General features: G+C 36.7%; 1 protein-coding gene across 1 annotated transcript in view; it reads right to left on the bottom strand.

The window, feature by feature from the left end:
• Positions 1 to 25,617, bottom strand: part of dennd11 (DENN domain containing 11) — a 26,941-nt gene extending 1,324 nt beyond the window's left edge. The window contains exons 1-9 of the mRNA XM_062035853.1: positions 25,016 to 25,617; positions 15,370 to 15,469; positions 15,136 to 15,294; positions 12,780 to 12,933; positions 12,559 to 12,697; positions 9,891 to 10,022; positions 9,672 to 9,822; positions 3,400 to 3,468; positions 1 to 3,316 (exon numbers count right to left, since the gene is read on the bottom strand). The exon at positions 1 to 3,316 is cut by the window's left edge and continues 1,324 nt beyond it. Coding sequence (XP_061891837.1) covers positions 3,121 to 3,316; positions 3,400 to 3,468; positions 9,672 to 9,822; positions 9,891 to 10,022; positions 12,559 to 12,697; positions 12,780 to 12,933; positions 15,136 to 15,294; positions 15,370 to 15,469; positions 25,016 to 25,394 — 1,479 coding nt within the window. The 5' untranslated portion in view covers positions 25,395 to 25,617 and the 3' untranslated portion in view covers positions 1 to 3,120. The remainder of the gene's footprint in view (positions 3,317 to 3,399; positions 3,469 to 9,671; positions 9,823 to 9,890; positions 10,023 to 12,558; positions 12,698 to 12,779; positions 12,934 to 15,135; positions 15,295 to 15,369; positions 15,470 to 25,015) is intronic.
• Positions 25,618 to 25,710: the final 93 nt, after the last annotated feature.

Genomic DNA, 25,710 nt, shown 5'->3' with positions numbered 1-25,710 from the left:
TCAAGATCAACTTCAGATCTATCCGTCAATTATAAGTTTTATTGTTGTTTATGTTTTTTGTTTGTTCGTTTTAGGCCCTTCTTTAAAAAACTTATTTTTTTAAATGGCAACCAAAAAATATGCAACATTTTCCCCCCAAAATATCTCAAAGTGGAATATTTAATGTGAAGTAAATGGAGCCTTGAATAGGTCAATAATTCATAATGACATTGATTTTGATTCATTATTATTTTTTAAAGGAAGAAACAGCCTGCATGGCAGCTTTGTGTTATTAGAGTAAATAATGCAACATTTTCTTGTTACATTTCACCTGTTTGCTCTTTTATACCACTTTTTATGTTTTTTTTTTTTTTTTCATCGTATTTTTAGAATGTGCCATGGGGCCGTTAAAAAATTACCTGCGGGCCGCAAATGGCCCCCGGGCCACACTTTGGACACCCCTGGCATAGGCAATGGGGTAATAATATGAGGTGATTACTGGTACACATTTATATCAATGCTGTCAAATGATATTTATTTTTTTTAAATCAGATCAATTTGAATTTTGATTAATCACAGGTTATTGCCCGCATGCATAATTAAAAAAAAAAAAAAAACGGGCCTCTGAAGGCAGCCATTACAGCGATGTGGCCGTCAATGAAAACCAGTTTGACACCCCTGCTTATAGACCTACTTTATATGATAAAATGTAAATCATTATCGATGCTCGGATGTCATAGTGACAGAGTGATACCCTCACAATCCCTAAGGAAGACAAGAACACATCGATAATGTCATTAAATTTATGTGTAAATTTTGTTGTTTTTATTTTAAGCACTTTACTGCATAAGGAATGACAGAATGGCTAATTTTGTCCGAACTTTAAGACTACTCTTCTTCAAAAAGGACACAATTTACGCTGACAATTCGTTCGAATTAAGGCGTTTAAAGTGACCAATCAGAAAAGGATGATTCAATGCCTGCCCCTAAGTGCCAAATGGGTTAAATGTCCCGCATGGAGAAAGAAAGACACATCGCGAAAAGATGCAAAAAGATGCTGTGCGCATGCAATTTTGGCAATGTTTTGACCCCATACAGTAGGGAAGGGAATCATATGGCCCCATTACTGGGTGGATCTCGCGTGAGAGCAAGAGTATGAGTTCATCGTTTTGCTGAAAATAATGGAAAGTACCACTCTACATAGCAACTGACACTGTGGTCAAAGTTGGAATTGCCATAAAACACATTTTAAGATATTCAACACTCTACTGCCATCTGGTGACTCAAGTGGATGGTGCACACGCCCACCCATTAGTTACGTTTCATGTGTCAAGTAAACTGTGATGAATGGTGCCATATGAATCCCCTTCCTACTGTACATCATTTATTATTTACCAACAGAACATGAAAGTATTGCCGAACAGGTGTTGGTTTTATTTCGTACAGCATAGACTAAAAAAACATGTTTAATGGGCTCTATGTACGTGCGTACTGATTTTAAAGTTATTGTATACGTCATTGTACATCTGATACATCACTATTTTGATGAACAGAAAATGCATGAAAAAGTTACGACGCCATCTCCTGTGCGGAGTTGGAACGACAAACTACAGTCCCGTTATAATGTGTGAATGTTGTCAATAAATGAATTTGGATTGGACACCTACAGTACGGGCCAAAAGTTTGGACACACCTTTTCATTTCAATGCGTTTTTATTAATTTCTATGACTATTTACATTGTAGATTGTTACTGAAGGCATCAAAACTATGACACCTGTGAAGTGAAAATCATTTCAGGTGACTACCTCTTGAAGCCCATCGAGAGAATGCCAAGAGTGTGCAAAACAGTAATCAGAGAAAGGGTGGCTATTTTGTATGTCGTTGTGGCTTGTGCAGCCCTTTGAGACACTCGTGATTTAGGGCTATATTTTAAAGATTAAAGTACCAATGATTGTCACACACACACTAGATGTGGTGAAATTTGTCCTCTGCATTTGACCCATCCCCTTGGGGAGCAGTGGGCAGCAGCGGCGCCGCGCCCGGGAATCATTTTGGTGATTTAACCCCCAACTCCAACCCTTTGTTGCTGAGTGCCAAGCAGGGTCCCATTTTTATAGTCTTTGGTATGACTCGGCTGGGATTTGAACTCCAACCTACCGATCTCAGGGCGGACACTCTAACCACAAGTAAACTTTGATTGATATTTTGAAGAAATTAGAATAAACATGTTTTCAGTTATTTCACCTTTTTTTGTTAAGTACATAACTCCACATGTGTTCATTCAGAGTTTTGATGCCTTCAGTGACAATTTACAATGCAAATAGTAATACAAACAAAGAAAACCCATTGAATGAGAAGGTTTGTCCAAACTTTTGGCCTGTACTGTATGTACTTTTCTGATGACGTATTGATTTTCCGTTTTTGTAGTAGCACTGTAGTGGTTCAAATAGCTGAAAGCAAACATTTTTGTAGACTCTGAGGTAACCGTTGGTACATTTTTTAGGGCCAGAAATGTGCGTGTACGTACAATATAAAGTCAAGTGTCAAGGCGACAAAAGTAGTACCTAGCAAGTGACAAGGAGTTTAAGATGTGTCCTAGTATGAGTGTGCATCATGAAAAACAGTCCAGTGGTTTGTTGCAGCATTCACGATAACGTGTAGTAGAATCACATTCATTCAGACCTCAACTCAACCAAAAAAACACATACTTATCTCATGTTCAAGGTGCTTGAAGGTAAACAAAAAAAACGGCTGATAATGGACAAAGACCTCTATTGCTTTTTTTTTTTAAAGGCAAAAAAAGTGGTCAAGCCTTTAAAATGTCCAAAACTCAGTCCTACTCCATAAATATGAAGTTAGAGAGCAAACGTGCTGTGTTATTACCGACCACACATTCAGTGTAGAAGCACAAACAAAAAATAGTGCAGTGATAAGACGGCTGAAGGAGCACACAGCACTGCCAAAGCAGCACCGGCGTCTCAGAGGGAGTTCATATTCTCCGTCGGTAGCCCAACGACAAACATAAGAAAAGAGAGGAAACGCAGGCAAGGCTCAAGGTGAACGTTTTGTCTCAGTGTGTACAGTATGTGTGGGAGAACCTTGAAGTCGCCACGATCCGTTATAATCCCAACTTTCCAAGGCTAGTGGCAGCAGAGGTTGTCTATGACCAGAGTGACGTCGACGCCGTACACCTCCAGCAGCTCCACCAGGAAGCAGCGATCGCCCTGAGGGTCCAGCCCCATGGCCCTCACATGCTCAGCTGTCAGGATGGGGTCAGCGCTCCCCGCCACCTCGGACAGGATCTGGAAGATGCGGTTATTAAGTTCCATGAAGAACCTGCCGGAGGAATAGAGATGAAATATTACAGACCGGCGATATCATGACTGCTTGGGCTTGTGATCAACTGGAAAAGTACTCACACAATAATGAGATCCTCCTCGTTGGACGTGCAGTCTCCATTCACCTCTTGGGAGTACAGCAACATTTGTCTAAAAACATTGTTTGGCTGTTAAAACCTGATAAGTTTATTCCTAATTAGAGATGTCCGATAATATCGGACTTCCGATATTATCGGCCGATACATGCTTTAAAATGTAATATCGGAAATTATCTGTATCGGTTTCAAAAAGTAAAATGTATGACTTTTTAAAACGCCGCTGTGTACACGGACGTAGGGAGAAGTACAGAGCGCAAATAAACCTTAAAGGCACTGCCTTTGCGTGCTGGCCCAATCACATGATATCTACAGCTTTTCACACACACAAATGAAAAGTGTGTGACTTTGTGACTTCAATAATAAATATGGCAGTGCCATGTTGGCATTTTTTTCCATAACTTGAGTTGATTTATTTTGGAAAACCTTGTTACATTGTTTCATGCATCCAGCGGGGCATCACAACAAAATTAGGCATAATAATGTGTTAATTCCACGACTGTATATATCGGCATCGGTTGATATCGGAATCGGTAATTAAGAGTTGGACAATATCGGATATCGGCAAAAAAGACATTATCGGACATCTCTCCTCCTAATGCATTCACATTTATACTATACTTAACCATTACCAAAGTAAAAAAAACATTCACACTAGAGAAGTGATACACTGTTGGCGTTAACGCACTATTTGTGTCTTTTTACGCGCTGAAATCAGAAAGGACGCGCATTTCCGAAAGTCCGCGTGTCCCCGGGACTCAGATTTTTTAAATTTTTTATCGATTATCGCTTTCCGCCGGTGTTTTGTTTAGTTTATATTCGCCGGATAAAATTTCCATCCACGTTTATTGCGTTTTTATTGGTCGTCTTCAAAGTAATTAACTTTCCAGTACAATTTTTAAAATTTTGATTAGCCGAAAGTTTTATCAATGACAAATACTGCCTCAGTCTGCACTCTGACAACTTTTCCGGGACGGGCTGTCAAAAGAAATACTTCATTGTAAACACTAAGGTGAGTGTAAAGTCAACCTTTTTAACTTCATCCTGTGCCCTGGCTCCAGTAAATTAGTTGTTTTAGTCTTTGTGAGTCCATGGAAACTTGACTTTTATCTCCCGCTGGGTCGACATCGTTCGAGGATGGAGACAGGCTAGCTGTTAGCTTTAAGCTAACCAGCACCCGACCAGACTCCTCCACCCCAAAAACATACTTGGCAGGTCAACAAATGGGGCAATGTGTGCTTTTTGAAGTGTTAATGTGCGAGGAGTGGAGAAGTGGCTGACAAGTTAGCAAGTGTCGCTCGCATCGCTGACAGTGACGTCATCACCGTCATTGTTTACTGAAGCAGAGATGCTGACTGTGCGTTATGATAAACGCGCATGCGTCGCCAGGCTATGCTTTTTTTTGATAGACTTATCAGATTACATTTTTCATTATATATAGCAGGGGTGTCAAAAGTGTGGCCCGGAGGCCATTTGCGGCCCGCAGCTAATGTTTTAAAGGCCCACGGCACATTCTAAAAATACTATTAAAATACACAAAAACATAACAAAAGTGGAATAAAAAAGCTTACAGGTGAAATATAATTTAGAAAAAGTTGCAATGTTGACTAATAAAACAAAGTTGTTTTTTTTCTTTAAAACTGTTATTGTTCAAAACATAATATTGATTCAAAATCAATGTTTTTATGAATGATTAACCTATCCAAGGCTCCGATTACTTCACATCAAATATTCCAATTTGACAAATATTTTTTGTGGAAGATTTTGCATATTTTCTGTGTTTGCCATAAAAAAACATATTTTTCTTTGACAAAAAGGGAAGAAAACAAACAAACAAAAAAACATTTTAAAAAAACAACCTTTGATTTGACGGATAGATGTGAAGTTGACTCTAGAGCAGGGGTGCCCAAACTTTTTGACTCGGGGGCCGCATTGGGTTAAAAAAATTTGGCCGGGGGCCGAGCTTATTTATATATATATATATATATATATATATATATATATATATATATATATATATATATATATATATATATATATATATATATATATATATATATATATATATATATATATATATATATTAACATTGATGTTCATCAACATTTAACATTGTCATGTTATCGATGGGAAAATTCATTTTTAGACAATATGATTTGCCTGAGCGGCTAGGAGACACCGAGAGTAACAAGCAGTATAAAATGGATTAGAAAGGAAAGATAAAATAAAAATAAAAAATAAAAACAATTAAAACACTTTTTTTTTAACTTGGGACTTCCCGTGGGCCGGATTTTGGATGCTGGGGGGGCCGGATCCAGCCCGCGGGCCGTAGTTTGGGGACCCCTGTTCTAGAAATTTAAGCGTTAAATAAATAATGCATGTATGCCCTGGCACACAATTAACATCATTTCATGACTGAAGCAAAAAACTTATTACACTTTTATACTGAAATAAATAAACCTACAACTTATGAAATAAAAACATAGAAAAAACTACCGGCAGCGGTAAAGTTTAGATCCATGAAGGAAAGAAGAAAGTGAATGAATGTTTATAACTGAATACATTATATATGCATAAACATGTTTTCTTTTGTATAATTGTTTTAATGAATTAAGTAACATTTATTAACAACCTTTTTCCAAAACACAATATAGAATGTGAGATATAACAGGATAATGCATACATTTATCATTTGTTTGCACATTAAAAGTGAAATACAGGAAGTGTTTCACATGTCGTGCATTTCCTTGGTAATTAATCACAAGCGGCCTTGAAAGGCGAAGTCTTGAGTACTAACACTTTGTCTATGTGTTGAAATACTTAGATAAAAAAAAAAAACGCAAAAATATGAAAATAAAGCAAAATAAATAAAATAACAAGAAAGGTCGCAAAAATCTATTTAATCATTGTAGTATCGACCATATACTGATACTTAGAGTCGATTCGTTACTGTCGATATTTGTATCGAACTGCCCACCACTTTTTACATTCATTAGCGGTTAGCGTCAGCATAGCTTCTTGTATCCTTTTATGGTGTGTAGTGGAGCATGTTTAGGTCGTCCTCCAGTGATACTTGTAAGAAACTTACTTTATTTGCCGGCATGCAGGCTAGGATCACTGACTTAAGCGAGGATGCTACATTGCGTTGAGTATGTGGCCGTTGGATTGTTGCTGTCAAATTTGCGTCACACAGCTAGATGGGTCATCAACATGTATTATCACAATATGATAGTATTAAAAGCTCAATTGTGGGCCAAATTTATATAATCGTCTACATCAGACTTGGGCAAATTAAGGCCCGGGGACCGCATGCAGCCCTTTGGGCTTTTCAATCTATTTCTTGTTTAGTTAGCACTTAGCAATACTGCCACTTGCTGGATCAGCTTATCACTCAGCTTCTAAAACTTGTAGCTTGTCCTCCGTATGATCAGACTAAAAAATATGAGGCTGTTGATTGTCATTTGTTCCAAAGTAGTTGTTGATGGCTCTCACGAACTATGCCATGATTAGTAATAGTTGTTGTTGAAGGAAAAAGCTAACATTGTGATGCGTCAGTGAAATTAATACGCCGCTGTATGCTTCCAGGTGCATCAGAGCCAGAACAAACAGGCTCAGACACAGCTTCTTTCCCAGAGCTGTCACCATCCTGAACTCTAACTTATAATAATAATTCACCCCTATACAATATCCTACCCTAATACCCTACTGTGCAATATTACCCTTCGAGTGCAATACATCCGACACTGATTGTTATTTTTTACTCCGGTACTCTTGTCTTGTACTGTATACTGTACAGTATTTTGTATTTCTATAGTGTTTTGTATATTGTACAGGATTGCTTATTATTTTTATTGGATAGTAGTCTGTTTATTTCAATTGTTAGTTGTTGTTTTTTTTTCTTTATTACCTCTTGTGTAATTTATTTTTACACCATATTTGTTCCCACTACCGCACCTTAAATTGGAGTCCTTAATCTCGTTATATGCAAATATAATGACAATAAAGTCCATTCTATTCTATTCTATTGAAATGGCCAAAAAAGGGAAATATTACATGTTATTATGAATGTGCCTCTTACTATATTACATATATAATTAGTATGTGTATAAAACATTGATGGAGGTTTTTTAGAGCGCTTTATAGGCGGAATATAGCGAATGCATAAAATAAAGAAAAATGTGAGCTTGTCTGACATAGAGATTAAGAATGATGTAAAACAAATAAAAAAATAAATGCAGTTTCCCTTTATTGCGAACAAGACTGCTATCAGCAGCTGTCAAGTGAAGATGAACTCTGTTGATTCAAGCTGCACTTCATCTTCAACATCAATAACACTTAATATTTATAAGAAGCATACTTTATTTGCCGCCATGAAGGCAAGAATGACTGATTTAGCGAGGACGCTACATTGCGTTGAGTACTCGTTCGCGTGTCGCTGTCAAATTTGCGGGACACAGCTAGAATGCGTCATCAGCATGCATTATTACGATATGATTGTATTAAAAGCTCTATCATCGGCCAAATGTATATAATTTATAACATTTTATAAACCTAGCAGAAATGCGCATTTGTTTTGAGAGAGTGACAACAAAAAATTGGCACCGATTCGATAGAAAATGGCTCTCATCTTATTGTAATTAATCCATCCCAGGGTCCAACTGTCACCATCATGAAACCCCTTATTAATCCTACAAGCAATGTTTTAAGTTACATATGTCGTACAACTTATTAGGGCTGTGTCACGCCAATTTTCTTCCCATCACAAAAACCTTCCTAACCCCCATTTACTTCCGGGGTCATTTCCGCTTACGTCAGTTCCTCTTACGTCATTGACAGCGATTGATAGCACTTCGTTTGACTCTTTTTTATAATACAGCGTTAACAAAACGTCTGAATTATCAACAATAATGTTGATTTAAAGTACAGACATTTAACATTATATATTAATTAATATTACTGAAATGTTTCAACAATAATGTTGATTTAAAGTACAGACATTTAACAGTATTATATATTAATTAATATTAGTTAAATGGTTTCAACAATAATGTTGATTTAAAGTAGTACAGACATTTAACAGTATTATATATTAATTAATATTTTTTGCACGTTACCACGAAGACAGAAGTTCGCAGCAGCGGCCCTAACACTCCGCTTGAAATGTTGCGAAGCCTGCTGGTGTTTGAAAATAAGTCCCCTGGGACAGATAAAGACGAATATCATCCAGTGACACCACCATTTTCAGGAGATTTGGATTTATCGATCGCTGGCAATGACGTAAGTAAGAGGAACTGACGTAAGCGGAAATGACCCCGGAAGTAAATGGGAGTTAGGAAGGTTTTTGTGATGGGAAGAAAATTGGCGTGACAGCAGAAACTAACGATTAATTTGGTAATCGATTAATCTGTCGATTATTACGACGATTAATAATCGGATAAAAGAGACAAACTACATTTCTATCCTTTCCAGTATTTTATTGAAAAAAAAACAGCATACTGGCACCATACTTATTTTGATTATTGTTTCTCAGCTGTTTGTACATGTTGCCGTTTATAAATAAAGGTTTATTTAAAAAAATGTTTTAAATAAAATAAAAATTGCCTCTGCGCATGCGCATAGCATAGATCCAACGAATCGATGACTAAATTAATCGCCAACTATTTTTATAATCGATTTTAATCGATTTAATCAATTAGTTGTCGCAGCCCAACAACTTATTGAGTTCAGTAAGTCTCACTTGACTTTGGAAAAATCTTGTGAGATTCTTGAGGTCATGCATTAGAGTTAGGATTTTTAAAGGCCCTTTTTTCCCACCAAAATTCCATTGTGTGAGCGCAGGGATATTGGGCTTTTGTAAGCAGCATCAACATCAACACATGTTTGATGATTTCAGATACGTTGTGTTTTTTCCTTTCTAAGAAGACTGAGATATAATGTAAAAGTAGAAGGAAGGCATTAGGAAGTTTCCACATTAAGTACTCTGTATGCACAACCGGTAGTGAAGAAACTGCAGTAAGGTAGCTCTCAATATAGTTTTCCCTCTTATAAAATATCTTATTTGAGCTTCTTATCTGGAATTCTGCTCTCAAAGAGATCAGGAAAATCCCATGCTCATTTTCATCATCATCTTAGTTTCAAGATTTAAATAATTCCATTTCATCTCTTTTTCATCATTTCAGTGCACCAACTTCAGATCAAATTGCTGTATGATCCCCAATCCCGTTGCATGTGACGCTAACATTACAAAGTGTTGCGTACCTCTGCTCGTTAAGCTTCCTGTACCGCTCCTTATCTCCGGCGTTCGGTCGCAGCAAGGGCAGCAAATGGCTCCTGTGCGTTTTCACATTTTGGTTATCGACGTAAAGGTCGTACAGCTCCTTCTTGTCCTCAAAAATCTTCTCCGTGGTGCCTAGGAACATATGTGTGCAAAATATGAAATATGAAATAAAGGCTAATTATAAGAAAAGCTGCACTCACAGGCTACATATGACAGCTCCGTTTGCAGGGCAGTGATGTCAGCTATGTTTATGTAGAAGAACGGTCGTAGTTCTGGCACCGACACGCCAATGCCAGGTAAGGACACATTGGCCAGGCTGCAACAGCAGTACACTGAGGGGGCAAGAAAAGAAGATTACACATTAAAAATAGCACACCTTAGTTTGCACAATGACAATATGTTGACTATTGTTGAATCAGTATATCGTTTTAGCTAAGTGCGGCCTGCAGCATTCTAATAACCCTTTTGTTACACAATTGTATTTTTAATACAATTAAAAGAATGGGAAAAAGACAAAAAGATGAGAAAAAGCTTAAATATTGAAACTATTAACACTGATGACGTACATCTCAGTATATTACAAAATTATTTCAGTAGTTCAATTATATTCTGTAGATTCACAACACAGAGTGAAAGATTTCAAGAATATATTTCTTAATTTATTAATTAATTTGATGATAATCACTTAAAGCTAATAAACACCTCAAATAGATATAAAACATTTTTGGCAAACATTGAAACAAATATTTACTAAAAAACTTAAATTGGTCTTTTAGTCTGAATTTAACTCCTGAAATCAAATAAGATTATATTTGATGATATTGTAATTGATTAGGTGTGGTGGGAAAAAGGGGGGAAGGTGACACCATCGTCTAATTTGCATAATTGGCCATGAGGCAAGAGCATGTAATTTTTGTAGACGCTGTAGATTTTGTTACATTGTCATCATTTGTTTTGCTATAGTTGTGATCAAAATTTGAATCATTCAATGATCCTGAAAATTGAGATTGATACCCAAATTGGCTCTATCACCCAAAACTAATGTAAAGTATCTAAACAGAAGAGTAAGTACCTAGTACATTTTAACAGAAGTGTAGATAGAACCATTTTACAACATAAAGTAACCAGATATTAACAGTAAATTATCAAGTAGATTTATAATACATTTGAGAACTGATTACAACCAAAAATTATGTAATATGCTACCACATACGTCATCAGCCAAATTGGGGCCCTGTGTAACCTGTTTTAAAATAGTTGTATTATCTTTACAGAACAAATAATATATTGTGATATACATCGTTATCACAGGAGGCTGCAATATATAATAAATATATACATTTTAGGCCACATGGCCAATCTCTAGCGGTAAGCCGCCACAAAAAGGAATGAATGTGAAACATTGTCTTTTAACTTCTTTCAAATGGTGTCCACCAACGTTCCCTCTAAGGTGCGCGCCTGTGCAATTGCGCACTGCTCAAGCGTCCTCTGCGCACGGCAAATCTATTCCGCGCACAAAATCAAATAAAAAAATAAGCGCATAACAATTTTCGACACACGGACACGACAGAGAAAAACAGTTTTCGTCATCATTGTTCAAATATTGTAACGTCTGTCGAGACGCTTTGAGGACATGAATTCCATCGATCACTTTACTGAGCAAAACTCTTTATTGTCGGCCATAAACACATCACCAAAACATTAGTAAAAAAAATTATATCTAGCAAAAGTGGTCATTTTCTGCAGTACAAACCAGACCAAAAGCAACTTTGTTATATAAACAGCAGTCGCTCGCTCTTTCTTACTTGCGCCAACACATGCACATATGGCACTTAGCCAGTGATGCGTTTACAGCCACACAAAAAGTCGGACAACTCCAACACCACACATAAAGTGTCATTCCAGTTCGTTACTCTATGATTTACCAATCAAATGTGTGCTTATTCTAGTCTCATTTATTAGAAATCTTCATTTATAAATATTAATCATGAAATGCTGTTAGTATATTAAATAAATACTAATAAAAAAATAATTTGTACAAACAGGAAGTTGCAGGAATGTACACATGATCCCCTGCTTACATCTCATTGTGCAACATGTGAATGTTTTAATGGGAACTAAATGCAATGTCTGAAAGGAGTACAAATAATTTCCAAATCAGGACCTCCACCCAGACAAACAATACAAGCACACAGTTCATGAAAAACAATATTTGTTGTTATTGTCATTGTAGGTGGGCCTAAACACTTATATTAGAAATGGAAATGACTGCTGTCATTTGATTATAATAATAAGATAATGTTGTCTGTCTATCTGTGTTGGCCCTGCGATGAGGTGGGGACTTGTCCAGGGTGTACCCCGCCTTCCGCCCGAATGCAGCTGAGACAGGCTCCAGCACCCCCCGCGACCCCGAAAGGGACAAGCGGTAGAAAATGAATGGATGGATGGAGACTGAACTTGTTATTTAGTCAGGTTTGGGACAGGTGTGCTGCTGGTGTAGCCACAGTGTGCACGTCTGATGTTGCTCACATGGGCTCCACTGAATGCTCAGGGAGTTTTTGCGTTTGCTCACACACATGAAAAATTAGAGGGAACATTGGTCTCCACATCCGTTGATTTTTCAGTATGATAAAAAAAATATCACAAAATAAAGTGTAAAGAGGTTCTAAGCTAAACTTCATCTTAATTCACCCTTGAAGGCATTGACTGGCTAATTTTTCCAGTCAGTGGAACATTACTCTATTATTTATCACCATTCAGCACACCCTATCTGAACGTGTATTCATGAGCAATGAGGTCACACTCTGTTACAGTAAGTACATCATCCGATAGATTCAGAGCAGTACAAAACCCAAAGAAGCCTCTCACCTCGATAGCAGACCACGCCTACAGGCGGCGGGGAGAAGATGAGAAGGCGCTTCCTCAGCAGCGCGAACTTCCACAGCACCATAATGTGCTCTCCGAAAAATTGGACGAATTGGGACATGCAGCCAGCTGGATGAGTGATCTGCAGCGAGCATAACAAACAACATATATTCGTTTTGGGACATACTAAACAATACATAGAGTGTAATTTAGTTCATAATGACCTTCATTTCCGGGTGCATACAACGGTTGATGGTAGTCACACTCAAAGTATGGCATTCGTTGACCAATCTGTTTCCTGTCAGTGGGAGAATGGCTTTCTTGTCCTCATAAAATGCCTCCAGTGGAGAATAATGACCCGGATTCTTCAACTGGAGTCTATAAAGCAGGGGTGTCAAACTTGTTTTCATTGAGGACAACGTTGCAGTATGGCTGCCCTCAGAGGGCTGTTTGTAACTATGAATAAAATATTAATATAAATGTATAAGGATTTGCCTCATGATATTATGACACAATTGCTCATACATTTGATTATTGCATTTTATAATGTACACTGTAAAAAAAATGGTGGATTTATGGTAAAAACATTTTACGGTAAATACACTCTTTTTAGGCTAAAATTCTGGCAACTGTACTGCCAGTTTTTTACCGTAAAATCTGCAGTTGTTGTTTTTGCAGTGTGTTACTGTAAATTGTACCACCATTTTGTTATTTTACAGTAATGTGCTGTAAAAAACACAGTACATTTTACAGTAAAAACTAGCAGCTCAGTCGCAACTAATATACCACAAACTATTGTTATTTTTACAGTGAACAATTTGATGGATAACTTGCTTGGAAATAATAAATCAAGCAGATATATGTATATATATATATATATATATATATATATATATATATACACTACCGTTCAAAAGATTGGGGTCACCCAAACAATTTTGTGGAATAGCCTTCATTTCTAAGAACAAGAATAGACTGTCGAGTTTCAGATGAAAGTTCTCTATTTCTGGCCATTTTGAGCGTTTAATTGACCCCACAAATGTGATGCTCCAGAAACTCAATCTGCTCAAAGGAAGGTCAGTTTTGTAGCTTCTGTGACGAGCTAAACTGTTTTCAGATGTGTGAACATGATTGCACAAGGGTTTTCTAATCATCAATTAGCCTTCTGAGCCAATGAGCAAACACATTGTACCATTAGAACACTGGAGTGATAGTTGCTGGAAATGGGCCTCTATACACCAATGTAGATATTGCACCAAAAACCAGACATTTGCAGCTAGAATAGTCATTTACCACATTAGCAATGTATAAAGTGTATTTCTTTAAAGTTAAGACTAGTTTAAAGTTATCTTCATTGAAAAGTACAGTGCTTTTCCTTCAAAAATAAGGACATTTCAATGTGACCCCAAACTTTTGAACGGTAGTGTATATATATATATATATGGATTGACAATCCTTACCTTGTTAGCAAGCTTAAATGCTAACATGAAAAAAAGAGACATTAACGTCTTTCCCGAATAAGAAATGTCATACCCCAATCTAAACTTGTTAAAACACATTACTGTCTAAACCACTAAGCTACAACATTCACATTGCACATACAGGCTGTGCTGTCTTTACACAAAGTGAAACAGTTGAAACAAACGGCAGTGTCTAACAAGAAGGGAACTCGGGTGACATCACATAAACCTGAAGTGTGTTTATTAAAAACACATTCGAAAACGTTTACAATTTAAAACGGAAGATAAACATATTTAAGTACACAAATAAAAACAGTGTGGCTCTAATGAAGCCAGAACAATATCTAATGTTTCCTTTGCTAATAAAGTATAGTGTGTCTATTTTTTTATTTATTAAAAAAAAAAGAAAATACAACGTGGTTAAAAGATTTTATTGTGGCTAAAGTATATTTTCGGCAGATTCAACAATACCACCATAGTAATGATAACCGTGATAATGTTGGTTACAATACATTTATTTAGCGATATTATTTATTGTTTTAGTTGTGTATATTTGAGGGACCACCACACCCTCCTTAACAGAGACAGAACCTATTTTAATGCTTTTGGTTGCGTTGTTTAATCAAGTGAACATTTTAGCTAACAGACAAAGTATATTTATGTTCTATTATTTGTCTCATTCCAAATACAATGTTAAAATATACAAGAAATACAAGTATATTTCACTGGAAAATTATTTCATTAGCGGTAATTTGGTCTCCAAATAATGTTGACAATAATATCCTTAATCAGCAATAATTTGTAGGTCAATATAGTGTCAAGCAAAATTTGTTCTCAGTCCAGGCTCAGCGATATCACGAAATCCTGCAGGGACTGAATAATATCCTGAAAAAAAACAACAGGCCTGTAATCGCAACAGTGACTGAGTCATGTGTTTATACATATTTGATTAGATTTTAATGTTTTGTGTGCGCAGTGAAGCAAAAATCCAGCTCCCATGCAAAAAGTGCATGTCATCGACTTAACCTAACTTATGTTTAAGAGATGAGCCTGTTTTGAACAATAGCGGGAAGAAAAGGACACGGATGTATTGAGAGGGTAAACGAGGTCACTGACTTACCTAACTTGGTTCTCCAGGAAGTGCATGTAGCGATACAGCAGCGTGTAGGAAGGAGACAGAATCCCCACAGACTTCATCCTGGCTCCACGCTCCAGCTCATTGTCCACAGGCATGTTAGCGAAGCAGGCCAGCCCGAAGTAGCAGCCTTTGCGGAAATATCTAGCGGGAGGTCAAACAAGGATCAGCGTCGGAAACACAACTTAACAAGGCGGGGGCGAGGGTGAGGGGACATACATGAAGTCGTTAGTGATCCTATGGGAGCCGCTGGCCATTGCCTTAAATTCTACTCCATCCAGGTTGATGTCATGAGGCAGGCACCACTCCACCATGTTTCCTGCCATACAAAAACACACACACACACACACACATACACACAATGGGAAATTTACTCATGCCGTCATATCCACCACTTTCATTCGGACTACTTCCTCTTTTCCGGTAGTAGTAGCAGTAAAAGGCAGGCCCAGTGGGGAAGCAATGACTCATCTATCAAAATACTCCATGTGAAGCTTTGTAACATCAACTACAACACTGAGGTGGTGGATCGACTACACAACAACTGGCATGAACTCCTGGGGGGGGGGGGGTGACATGATTATGGCGACCGCCGGTCACTTCAGTAGCTTATCATCACCGTGGTTTGTTCTCCTTTGATGGACAGAATGACCTCATGCATAGAATTATACTTTGTGTATTTTTTTCAGTGGTGAGTCAACATGTTCTTTGTTATTGTTTTAGTTTGATTTAGCAGCACAGCGGCCGCATTCAACTATTCATTACATTAATGTCTTGTTGCATTTGAAACGACTGTTGTGTTGATAATTACCGTATTTTTTGGAGTATACTGTAAGTCGCTCCGGAGTATAAGTCGCACCGGCCGAAAATGCATAATAAAGAAGGAAAAAAACATATATAAGTCGCACTGGAGCAGGGGTCACCAACCTTTTTGAAACCAAGAGCTACTTCTTGGGTACTGATTAATGCGAAGGGCTACCAGTTTGATACACACTTCAATAAATTGCCAGAAATAGCCAGTTTGCTCAATTTACATTTAACTCTGTTATTATTAATAATGAATGATATTTACACTTAATTGAACGGTTTAAAAGAGGAGAAAACACGAAAAAAAATGACAATTAAATTTTGAAACATAGTTTATCTTCAATTTCGACTCTTTAAAATTCAAAATTCAACCGAAAAAAAGAAGAGAAAAACTAGCTAATTCGAATCTTTTTGAAAAATAATTTATGGAACATCGTTAGTAATTTTTCCTGATTAAGATTAATTTTAGAATTTTGAATAGGTTAAAATCCAATCTGCACTTTGTTAGAATATATAACAAATTGGACCAAGCTATATTTCTAACAAAGACAAATCGTTATTTCTTCGAGATTTTCCAGAACAAATTTTTTTAAAGAAATTCAAAAGACTTTGAAATAAGATTTAAATTTGATTCTACAGATTTTTTAGATTTGCCAGAATAATTTTTTTGAATTTTAATCATAATAAGTTTGAAGAAATATTTCACAAATATTCTTCGTCGAAAAAACAGAAGCTAAAAAATTAAATTAAAATGTGTTTATTATTCTTTACAATAAAAAAAAAAAAATGTACTTGAACATTGATTTAAATTGTCAGGAAAGAAGAGGAAGGAATTTAACAGGTAAAAAGGTATATGTGTTTAAAAATCCTAAAATCATTTTTAAGGTTGCATTTTTTCTCTAAAATTGTCTTTCTGAAAGTTATAAGAAGCAAAGTAAAAAAAAAAAAGAATTTATTTAAACAAAAGAAGACCAAGTCTTTAAAATATTTTCTTGGATTTTCAAATTCTATTTGAGTTTTGTCTCTCTTAGAATTAAAAATGTCGGGCAAAGCGAGACCAGCTTGCTAGTAAATAAATAAAATGTAAAAAATAGAGGCAGCTCACTGATAAGTGCTGCTATTTGAGCTATTTTTAGAACAGGCCAGCGGGCTACTCATCTGGTCCTTACGGGCTACCTGGTGCCCGCGGGCACCGCGTTGGTGACCCCTGCACTGGAGTATAAGTTGCATTTTTTGGAGAAATTTATTTGATAAAACCCAACACCAAGAATAGACATTTGAAAGGCAATTTAAAATAAATAAAGAATAGTGAACAACAGGCTGAATAAGTGTACGTTATATGAGGCATAAATAACCAACTGAGAACGTGCCTGGTATGTTAACGTAACATATTATGGTAAGAGTCATTCAAAGAACTATAACATATAGAACATGCTATACGTTTACCAAACAATCTGTCACTCCTAATCGCTAAATCCCATGAAATCTTATACGTCTAGTCTCTTACGTGAATGAGCTAAATAATATTATTTGATAGTTTACGGTAATGTGTTAATAATTTCACACATAAGTCGCTCCTGAGTATACGTCGTACCCCCGGCCAAACTATGAAAAAACTGCGACTTATAGTCCGAAAAATACGGTGGGTAATTTATATCATTTATTATCAATATTGTTAGTTCTTTTGGCGTTTTTTATTGCATCATTTATAGTGTAATAATGTTAGTGTCATTTCTGTGTTATTATCTACTTTATTAACTGGTTCTTCTTTATTATTTTTGGTATCATATTTGTATACCGTATTTTCCTGGCCATAGGGCGCACCGGATTATAAGGCGCACTGCCGATGAAACAGGTCTATGTTTGATCTTTTTACATATATAAGGCGCACCAGATTATAGGTCATATCATTTATTTTTTCTTAATTGAAAACACTTTCTTGTCGTCTACATAACAGCTAATGGTGGTTCTTTGGTCAAAATGTTGCATAGATTATGTTTTACTGATCATCTTCAAGCCGCTTTCTGACAGTCGCTTCCGGAGGCGCCGTTTTATTTACGTGGCTCACCTTCGGCAGCGTCTTCTCCCCGTCATCTTTGTTGTAGCGGTGTAGCGTGCAAGGACGGGAGTGGAAGAAGTGTCAAAAGATGGAGCTAACTGTTTTAATGACATTCAGACTTTACTTAAATCAATAACGGAGCAGCATCTCCTCATCCGGAAATAACAAGGCCGGAAATGTGTCCCGTGAAAAATCGTCCGACCGGAACTCTCTAATAACTAAAGTTCCTTGGGTGAATAATGTTAACTCACTAAACCGGTATGTTTTAGCGCTTTAATGGCGAGTTTACTGACAGATATAAGTAAGAACTTTACGCTACTTTATATTAGAAATGGCAACAGCGGAGGATGAATGTCCCATAACAAGAAGATAGAGAAAAAGAAGATGCTTATCGACTACGGTGTCGGCACGGACTACAAAGGCGGACGCGCTCAATTTTTCAGGATTTATGCAGATCCCAAATACAGATCAGCATTTACCAGAAGGTAAGAAAAAATGATTTTGCATAATATTGCGAAAACAAAATGCCAGATAATATTTTATACACACACCATAATAATACTCGTATGTCGAAGCACATCAAACAGTGCAGCCGACACTTATCTCTTATGTTTGACTGCCATCTACTGGTCACACTTATCATTACACCATGTACCAAATAAAACTGCTTTGAGGTGGGTAAGCTCAACCAAACGCATTCCTTACATTAGGCGCACCGGGTTATAAGGCGCACTGTTGAGTTTTGAGGGAAAAAAAGGATTTTAAGTGCGCCTTACAGTCCGGAAAATACAGTATATATTATTTGCTGATGCGGTTCTGTTGTTTTTGTCTCTCTCTGTCTTGTCGCCCATTGTTTTCTTTTATTTATTCTTTCTATTAAATATTTAATAAAGTCTAATACCAATAGGGAAACAAGAGAAATATCCACACTTCTCTTTTGTAAATGAAATCTGTACAGCAGGTATGGGCATTTACATGAACAACATGGTTTGCCTGAGTGGCTGAGCAGGACATATTTAACAACAAAAAAAAAAGATTCTTCATAGTTTTTGCCCATTTATTGTGTTTTGTTTACCTTTTCAATTAATTCTAAAGCAGCATAACAGTTTTAAATTGGTTTCACTGCAGTAGGAGATAATTAGAACTTTATTTCCCCCTTGGACCTTTCAATCTATTGTTTTACCTTTTCATATAAACTTTGGATATTATCTAAAATATAAACACCTGACTATTGAACATATTGAACTGAACTGAATTTCAGGTGTCAATGTAGTCTGTTTGTTTATTGTACATATGTGATCATTTATAGTAAATGTCAGTGTTTCCCACACATTCATTTATTAGTGGCGGCCCGCCACGAAAGAATTACGTCCGCCACAAATAAAAAAACAATTTTTAATTTTTTTTTGTCCTGTCCAGCTGTCAGGCAAATTATATAGTTGATGTAGATGCCCATATAGGCTGTTCAGATTTACTTTACAAAAGAGAAGTGTAGGATACTTCTCTTGTTGCCTTATTTGTATTTGACCACTACTGTTTTCTGTTTATCTGCCTCTGTTTCACTTTATGTTGCTGGTAAATAATATGGTTGTAGTAGTAGGCTAAAGTTAAATTATTTAGTATGCACTAATTAAAGGGGCAGAGCTTTAAGAGACATTTTAGTTTTTATATTTTATAAGATATATTTTTTGTAAGAACCACAATTAATAAATATATTTCAGTGAATAACTTATTGTTCAAATCTGTATATAAATATGTACATAAAGTGTTGTAATTATATTGTAAAATGGATGGATGGATGGATGGATGGATGTTTAAAACAAAACTGTTATTATTAATTAGTAAGTATACATTTTTTTAACCTTTTTAGAGAAAATCATATCATTGTAGTAAATTATGCAAATTACTTGATGTCATGGTGACCACGCCCATAGCCACACCCCCACCGCCACAGGTATCTTGGTAGTTTATGGGAAACACTGAATGTAAATATTTACATTAACTTAATGTCAATAATAAATGTTTTCTTATGTACTTGAACTGCATTTTTGTTTGCTGTGCCTTTTAGGCACACACTCCAACAGTCAAATCTACATCTGGTCGCCAAGTGTAACACAGTAAACCCTTATTTATTGCTGTCAATCGGTTCCAGGCTTAGCCATAAATGAATTTCCGTGAAGTAGGAATGATTTATTATGAATTTAATATTTTCATAGCTAGAGCATAAAAGAAACGGTTTATGACTTTCTAAATAAGTAACATTAGGAAAGCCTTCCTAATAACACCCACAGTCACCTTTAAAAGTCGCAAACTTCAAAGCGTGATGATAATACTAAAGAATGAAATTGGGCTACAAACAAAACCTTGTTTAGGGCCACAGAAACGCTTGCCCTTGAGCAAGGTGCCATCATCTACAATTCAGGGGTGTCAAACTCATTTTTATTGAGGCCACATAGCAGTTATGTCTGCCCTCAGAGGGCTGCATGTCATGGTGAATAATATTTACATATTGATGTATGAAGATTTGCCTCATGATATTATGACACAATTTTTCATTACCAGATATAAAAAATCTGTAGATTTTACGGTAAAACAATGGCAATTCAATCGCAAGAATTTTACCTTTAAAAAGACAATTAAAAAAGGAGGAATTTACCGTAAAATGTGTTTTATTACAGCATATTACAAAAAAAACAAAAAAAACAATACCACACTAGTATTCTGTCAACTAAGCTGACTGTTTTTTTTACCGTAAAATCTACGGTTATTGATTGTGTATTTTCTGTAAATGAAAAACTGGCACCACTGCTTTTAACAGTAAACTTCTATTGTCATTTTTACAGTCTACACTTGGATGGATAACTTGCTTTGAAATCATAAGCCAAGCAGATATTTAAGTATTTATTCTTATTTGAACAAAAAATGGATGATGATCTAATTACATTAAAGTTTGAAAGATATGCAACTGCATGAAGTAGATGCATGTTTTGTCAAACTGGAAATACCAAATATATTTACTAAGAAAAGATAAAGTACTTTATTAACGCATATTATTTCTAGGCTTTTACAGGCCATGTAAAATGAGTTTGACACCAGTGGTCTACAGCAGTGGTCCCCAACCTTTTTGTAGCTGCGGACCGGTCAACGCTTGAAAATTTGTCCCACGGACCGGTGGGGAGGGGAGGAGAGGGGGGGGGGGGGGTGTATTTTTTAAAAAAAAGAAAAAGGTTTTTCTTTTTTTTTTTACATAAATAAATACAATCATGTGTGCTTACGGACTGTATCCCTGCAGACTGTATTGATCTATATTGATATACAATGTATATATTGTTTTTTATGTTGATTTCATTTAAAAAAATAAAAAATAAATTATTATTATTATTTATTTTTTTTTCAAATTTCTTGTGCGGCCCGGTACCAATCGGTCCGCGGACCGGTACCGGGCCGCACTGGTCTACAGCAGTGGTTCTCAACCTTTTTTCAGTGATGTACCTCCTGTGAACATTTTTTTTAATTCAAGTACCCCCTAATCAGAGCAAAGCATTTTTGGTTGAAAAAAAGAGATAAAGAAGTAAAATACAGCACTATGTCATCAGTTTCTGATTTATTAAATTGTATAACGGTGCAAAAATATTGCTCATTTGTCGTGGTCTTTCTTGAACTATTTGCAAAACAAGATAGGTTTTTATTTATATTGATAAAGGATTTTTGAATTGTTGCTATTTTTAGAATATTAAAAAAAAATCTCACGTACCCCTTGGCATACCTTCAAGTACCCCCAGGGGTACGCATACCCCCATTTGAGAACCACTGGTCTACAGTATGCCAGTGACTTATAGTGCCAGGCAGAACAAATAAATGCTATTCGACTCGATGGCAGAAGGTACATAATTAACCTGTGTATCCACCTGTTGCCATTCATACTATGCATACATGCATGCTTGATGGTGTGCTGTGAGCTTTTCCTCAAGTCAAATATGTGCTTTGGCTCAATAAAAGTTGAGAAAGAGTGAGACAGAAGTACTTCAACTTAAGAGATCCACTGGTTCTGTGACAGATCTATAAACTCAAAACAAGATCCTCCATTGAAATGAATGGAAGTCAATTTATATAATTTAGTAAGGCCTTAAAAAATGGCTGCCTGGGAGTCAAAATTGTAATCATAGTTACTGCCGCTATAAAATGAAAGTGTTGAAGTGTATATTATGCAATATGTATCTTATCAATTGTTTTATGTATTTATGTAATGTACAAGGTAAATGTGTGGCAGCGAGTGTCTACAACAGCACCTTTGGCACTTGTGGAATTTTACCTTTTTAATATTGTTAATCTGTGTACTATGTTTTCAATATCTATGTTTTATTTTATTTTTTTGCATCATCTTGCCAAAAGACTAGAGATGGAAGTTAGCCATTGGCTATAATCTCACATATTTACATGTCAAATGTTGGTTAATATGTATTTTCCCTTTTTAAATACACTAAATCTAAAATGTAATAATTGCATGGCCCCCAAAAGACAGCACCATTTTTACATTCCTTTCAAAAAGAAAGACAAACTTTTAGATAAGAATATTGTATAAAAACAGTACAATATGTTGTCTCGTACAACTAACAATTACAGTCGGTTTTTTGTATAATACGTAATGTACAGCAGTGTTTTTCAACCACTGGGCGACACACACTGAGACACACTGGTGTGCCGTGGGAGATTATGTAATTTTACCTAATTGGGTTAAAAATATTTTTTACAAACCAATAATTATAAACCGCAAATGTATCGTTGTTGAGTGTCTGTGCTATCTAGAGCTCGGCAGAGTAACCGTGTAATACTCTTCCATATAGGTGGCAGCAGGTAGCTAATTGCTTTGTAGATGTCGGGAACATGGTTTGTCGTAATCACAATAAGCGGGAGGCAGCGTGCAGGTAAAAAGGTATCTAACACTTAAACCAAAAACAAATAAAATGCGAGTGCCGCTAAGAAAAGGCATTGAAGTTTAGGGATGGCTATGCAAAACGAAACTAAAACTGAGCTGTGCTGCAAAGTAAACAAAAACAGAATGCTGGACGACAGCAAAGACTTACAGCGTGTGGAGCAGACGGTACATGACATGACAATCAATAAGGTCCCCACAAAGAAGGATAGCGTCCGCACAACTTAAATAGTCTTTATTGCTAAAACAAAGCAGGTGCGGGGAATAGCGTTCAAGGAAGACATGAAACTGCTACAGGAAAATACCAACAAAAGAGGAAAAGCCACCAAAATAGGAGCGCAAGACAAGAACTAAAACCCTACACACAGGAAAAAAACAAAAAACTCAAAATAAGTCACAGCGTGATGTGACAGGTCGTGACAGCACACCTACTTTGAGACAAGAGCTATAGTGATGCATTGTTGGTTATGGTTTGAATTCATATCCAACAATTGCGAGAACTACTTTTTTTGTCAATATCGGCTACCGAGTTTCATTTTTCAATGATTTCTGCTGGTTGTGTGCTTCGGGATTTTTTCAATGAAAAAAATGTACCTTCGGTCAGAAAAGGTTGAAAAACACTGATGTACAGTATTTACATTGGAGACTGGATCTCGTTTCAGCTGCTTCTCTGTCAAACACAACATCAGCAGCTTTTCCATAGTTTTATTGAAAAATGTCTGGAGTTTAGATATCATTTTAACATTCTTGGCTGGTCTTAAACTCATTCTGCTTCAGTATGGTGCAGAATAGCAGTTATACGCTCAAACTGCTTCACCAAGTTGGCGACATGTTTGGTCATGTTTTTGACGATATATGGCTTTAATTCAATGAATATCCCACTCACTTTCTTCCTTCCCATGGTTGGAAAACAAAGTCATACCAATCTCTAGCTATAAGCTCACACTAGCGAGTAAGAGCAGATGTTTTGTTCAGATCTTACAGGCTTCACTGTGACATTTGCTACGCCAACGGTGGGGATTCTTGTAACTAAAATTGCTGCTTGCGACTCAAAGCATAATAATTAGATCGTATCTTATAAAACACTCTTAGTTGGTCGCTGTATATGTGTCTGGTTATCAGGCTGTAATCCTAATATGGACATAGGAAATGGTTGGATGGATGATAGAATAGACTGCAAACAGTAGGGGTGTGGGGAAAAATCTATTCGAATTTGAATCGCGATTCTCACGTTGTGCGATTCAGAATCGATTCTCATGTTTAAAAAAATCGATTAAAAAATATATATATATTTTAATTTTTTTTTTATTTTTATTAATCAATCCAACAAAACAATACACAGCAATACCATAACAATGCAATCCAATTCCAAAACCAAACCCGACCGAGCAACACTCAGAACTGCAATAAACAGAGCAATTGAGAGGAGACCCAAACACGACACAGAACAAACCAAAAGTAGTGAAACAAAAATGAATATTATCAACAACAGTATCAATATTAGTTACAATTTCAACATAGCAGTGATTAAAAATCCCTCATTGACATTATCATTAGACATTTATAAAAATAATAAAATAGTGTCACAGTGGCTTACACTTGCATCGTATCTCATAAGCTTGACAACACACTGTGTCCAATATTTTCACAAAGATAAAATAAGTCATATTTTTGGTTCCTTTAATAGTTAAAACAAATTTACATTATTGCAATCAGTTGATAAAACATCGTCATTTACAATTATAAAAGCTTTTTACAAAAATCTACTACTCTGCTTGCATGTCAGCAGACTGGGGTAGATCCTGCTGAAATCCTATGTATTGAATGAATAGAGAATCCTTTGGAATCGGGGAAATATCGTTTTTGAATCAAGAATCGCGTTGAATCGAAGAAAAAAAAATCGATTTTGAATCAAATCGTGACCCCGATAATCGATATTGAATCGAATCGTGGGACACCCAAAGATTCAAAGCCCTAGCAAACAGTTTCCATGGCCACCACAAATATACTTTTACATCTGAATTGTTTTGCATGTGTGCATCGTTCATAATACAAGAGTTTCTCACCTGATCGTGAATTAAATGTGACCACAAACACGGCCACGATCTGGTCTTTTTCCTCCCACTGATCTGTCACCGTCAGATCCGGGAAGGGAGGTGCCGGGTGACCCCGCATATGTGCCCGGCCTGGCGTGCCCCTCTCCCGGCCGCCAACAACAGCTGTTGGGCTGCAGGTGACGGTGGTGGTGGTGGTGGCGGAGGAAATGCCGTCCCTCCTGCCGATATCCGTCACGATGAGGCTGACTGGTAAGGAACTTTTCTTTACCGCAGGAACGTCCTGCTTCTTCCGCGGCGGAGCAGGTGGCGACGGAGCCGCCCGGGTGGCGTCGGACGGTGGGATCTCCTCCCAGTCCAGAAGCGGGGCTTTGTCCGACTGCTCCACCATGGCGCTCGCAGACGGAGAGGGAAAGGAAAACAAAAAATCGACGCCTGCAAGTATAGAGGAGGCTAAAAGTGCGTCATGGCCGGCTGCGTTGTTTTGGCTTCATTTGTAAGCTTGTCACATCACTGATGGGCGGAAGATCCTTCTGCTCTTTTTCTCTTCCTCTCGCTTGCTCTCTTTTGGTGACGTCACCACTTCCGCCCACGTGTCCAAAGCGCTGGCTCACATTGCGACCTAATTTAAATATAATCCTTAACGTCATTTTATTGCACTAAAAATATAATGATTATTCATCCTTCCCCTAAATATGCATTCGTGT

The sequence above is a fragment of the Entelurus aequoreus genome, linkage group LG24 (genome assembly GCF_033978785.1).
Source record: "Entelurus aequoreus isolate RoL-2023_Sb linkage group LG24, RoL_Eaeq_v1.1, whole genome shotgun sequence".
Classification (NCBI taxonomy): domain Eukaryota; kingdom Metazoa; phylum Chordata; class Actinopteri; order Syngnathiformes; family Syngnathidae; genus Entelurus; species Entelurus aequoreus.
The sequence above is the reverse complement of the archived record's forward strand: the minus strand, read 5'-3'. Positions and strand labels throughout refer to the sequence as shown.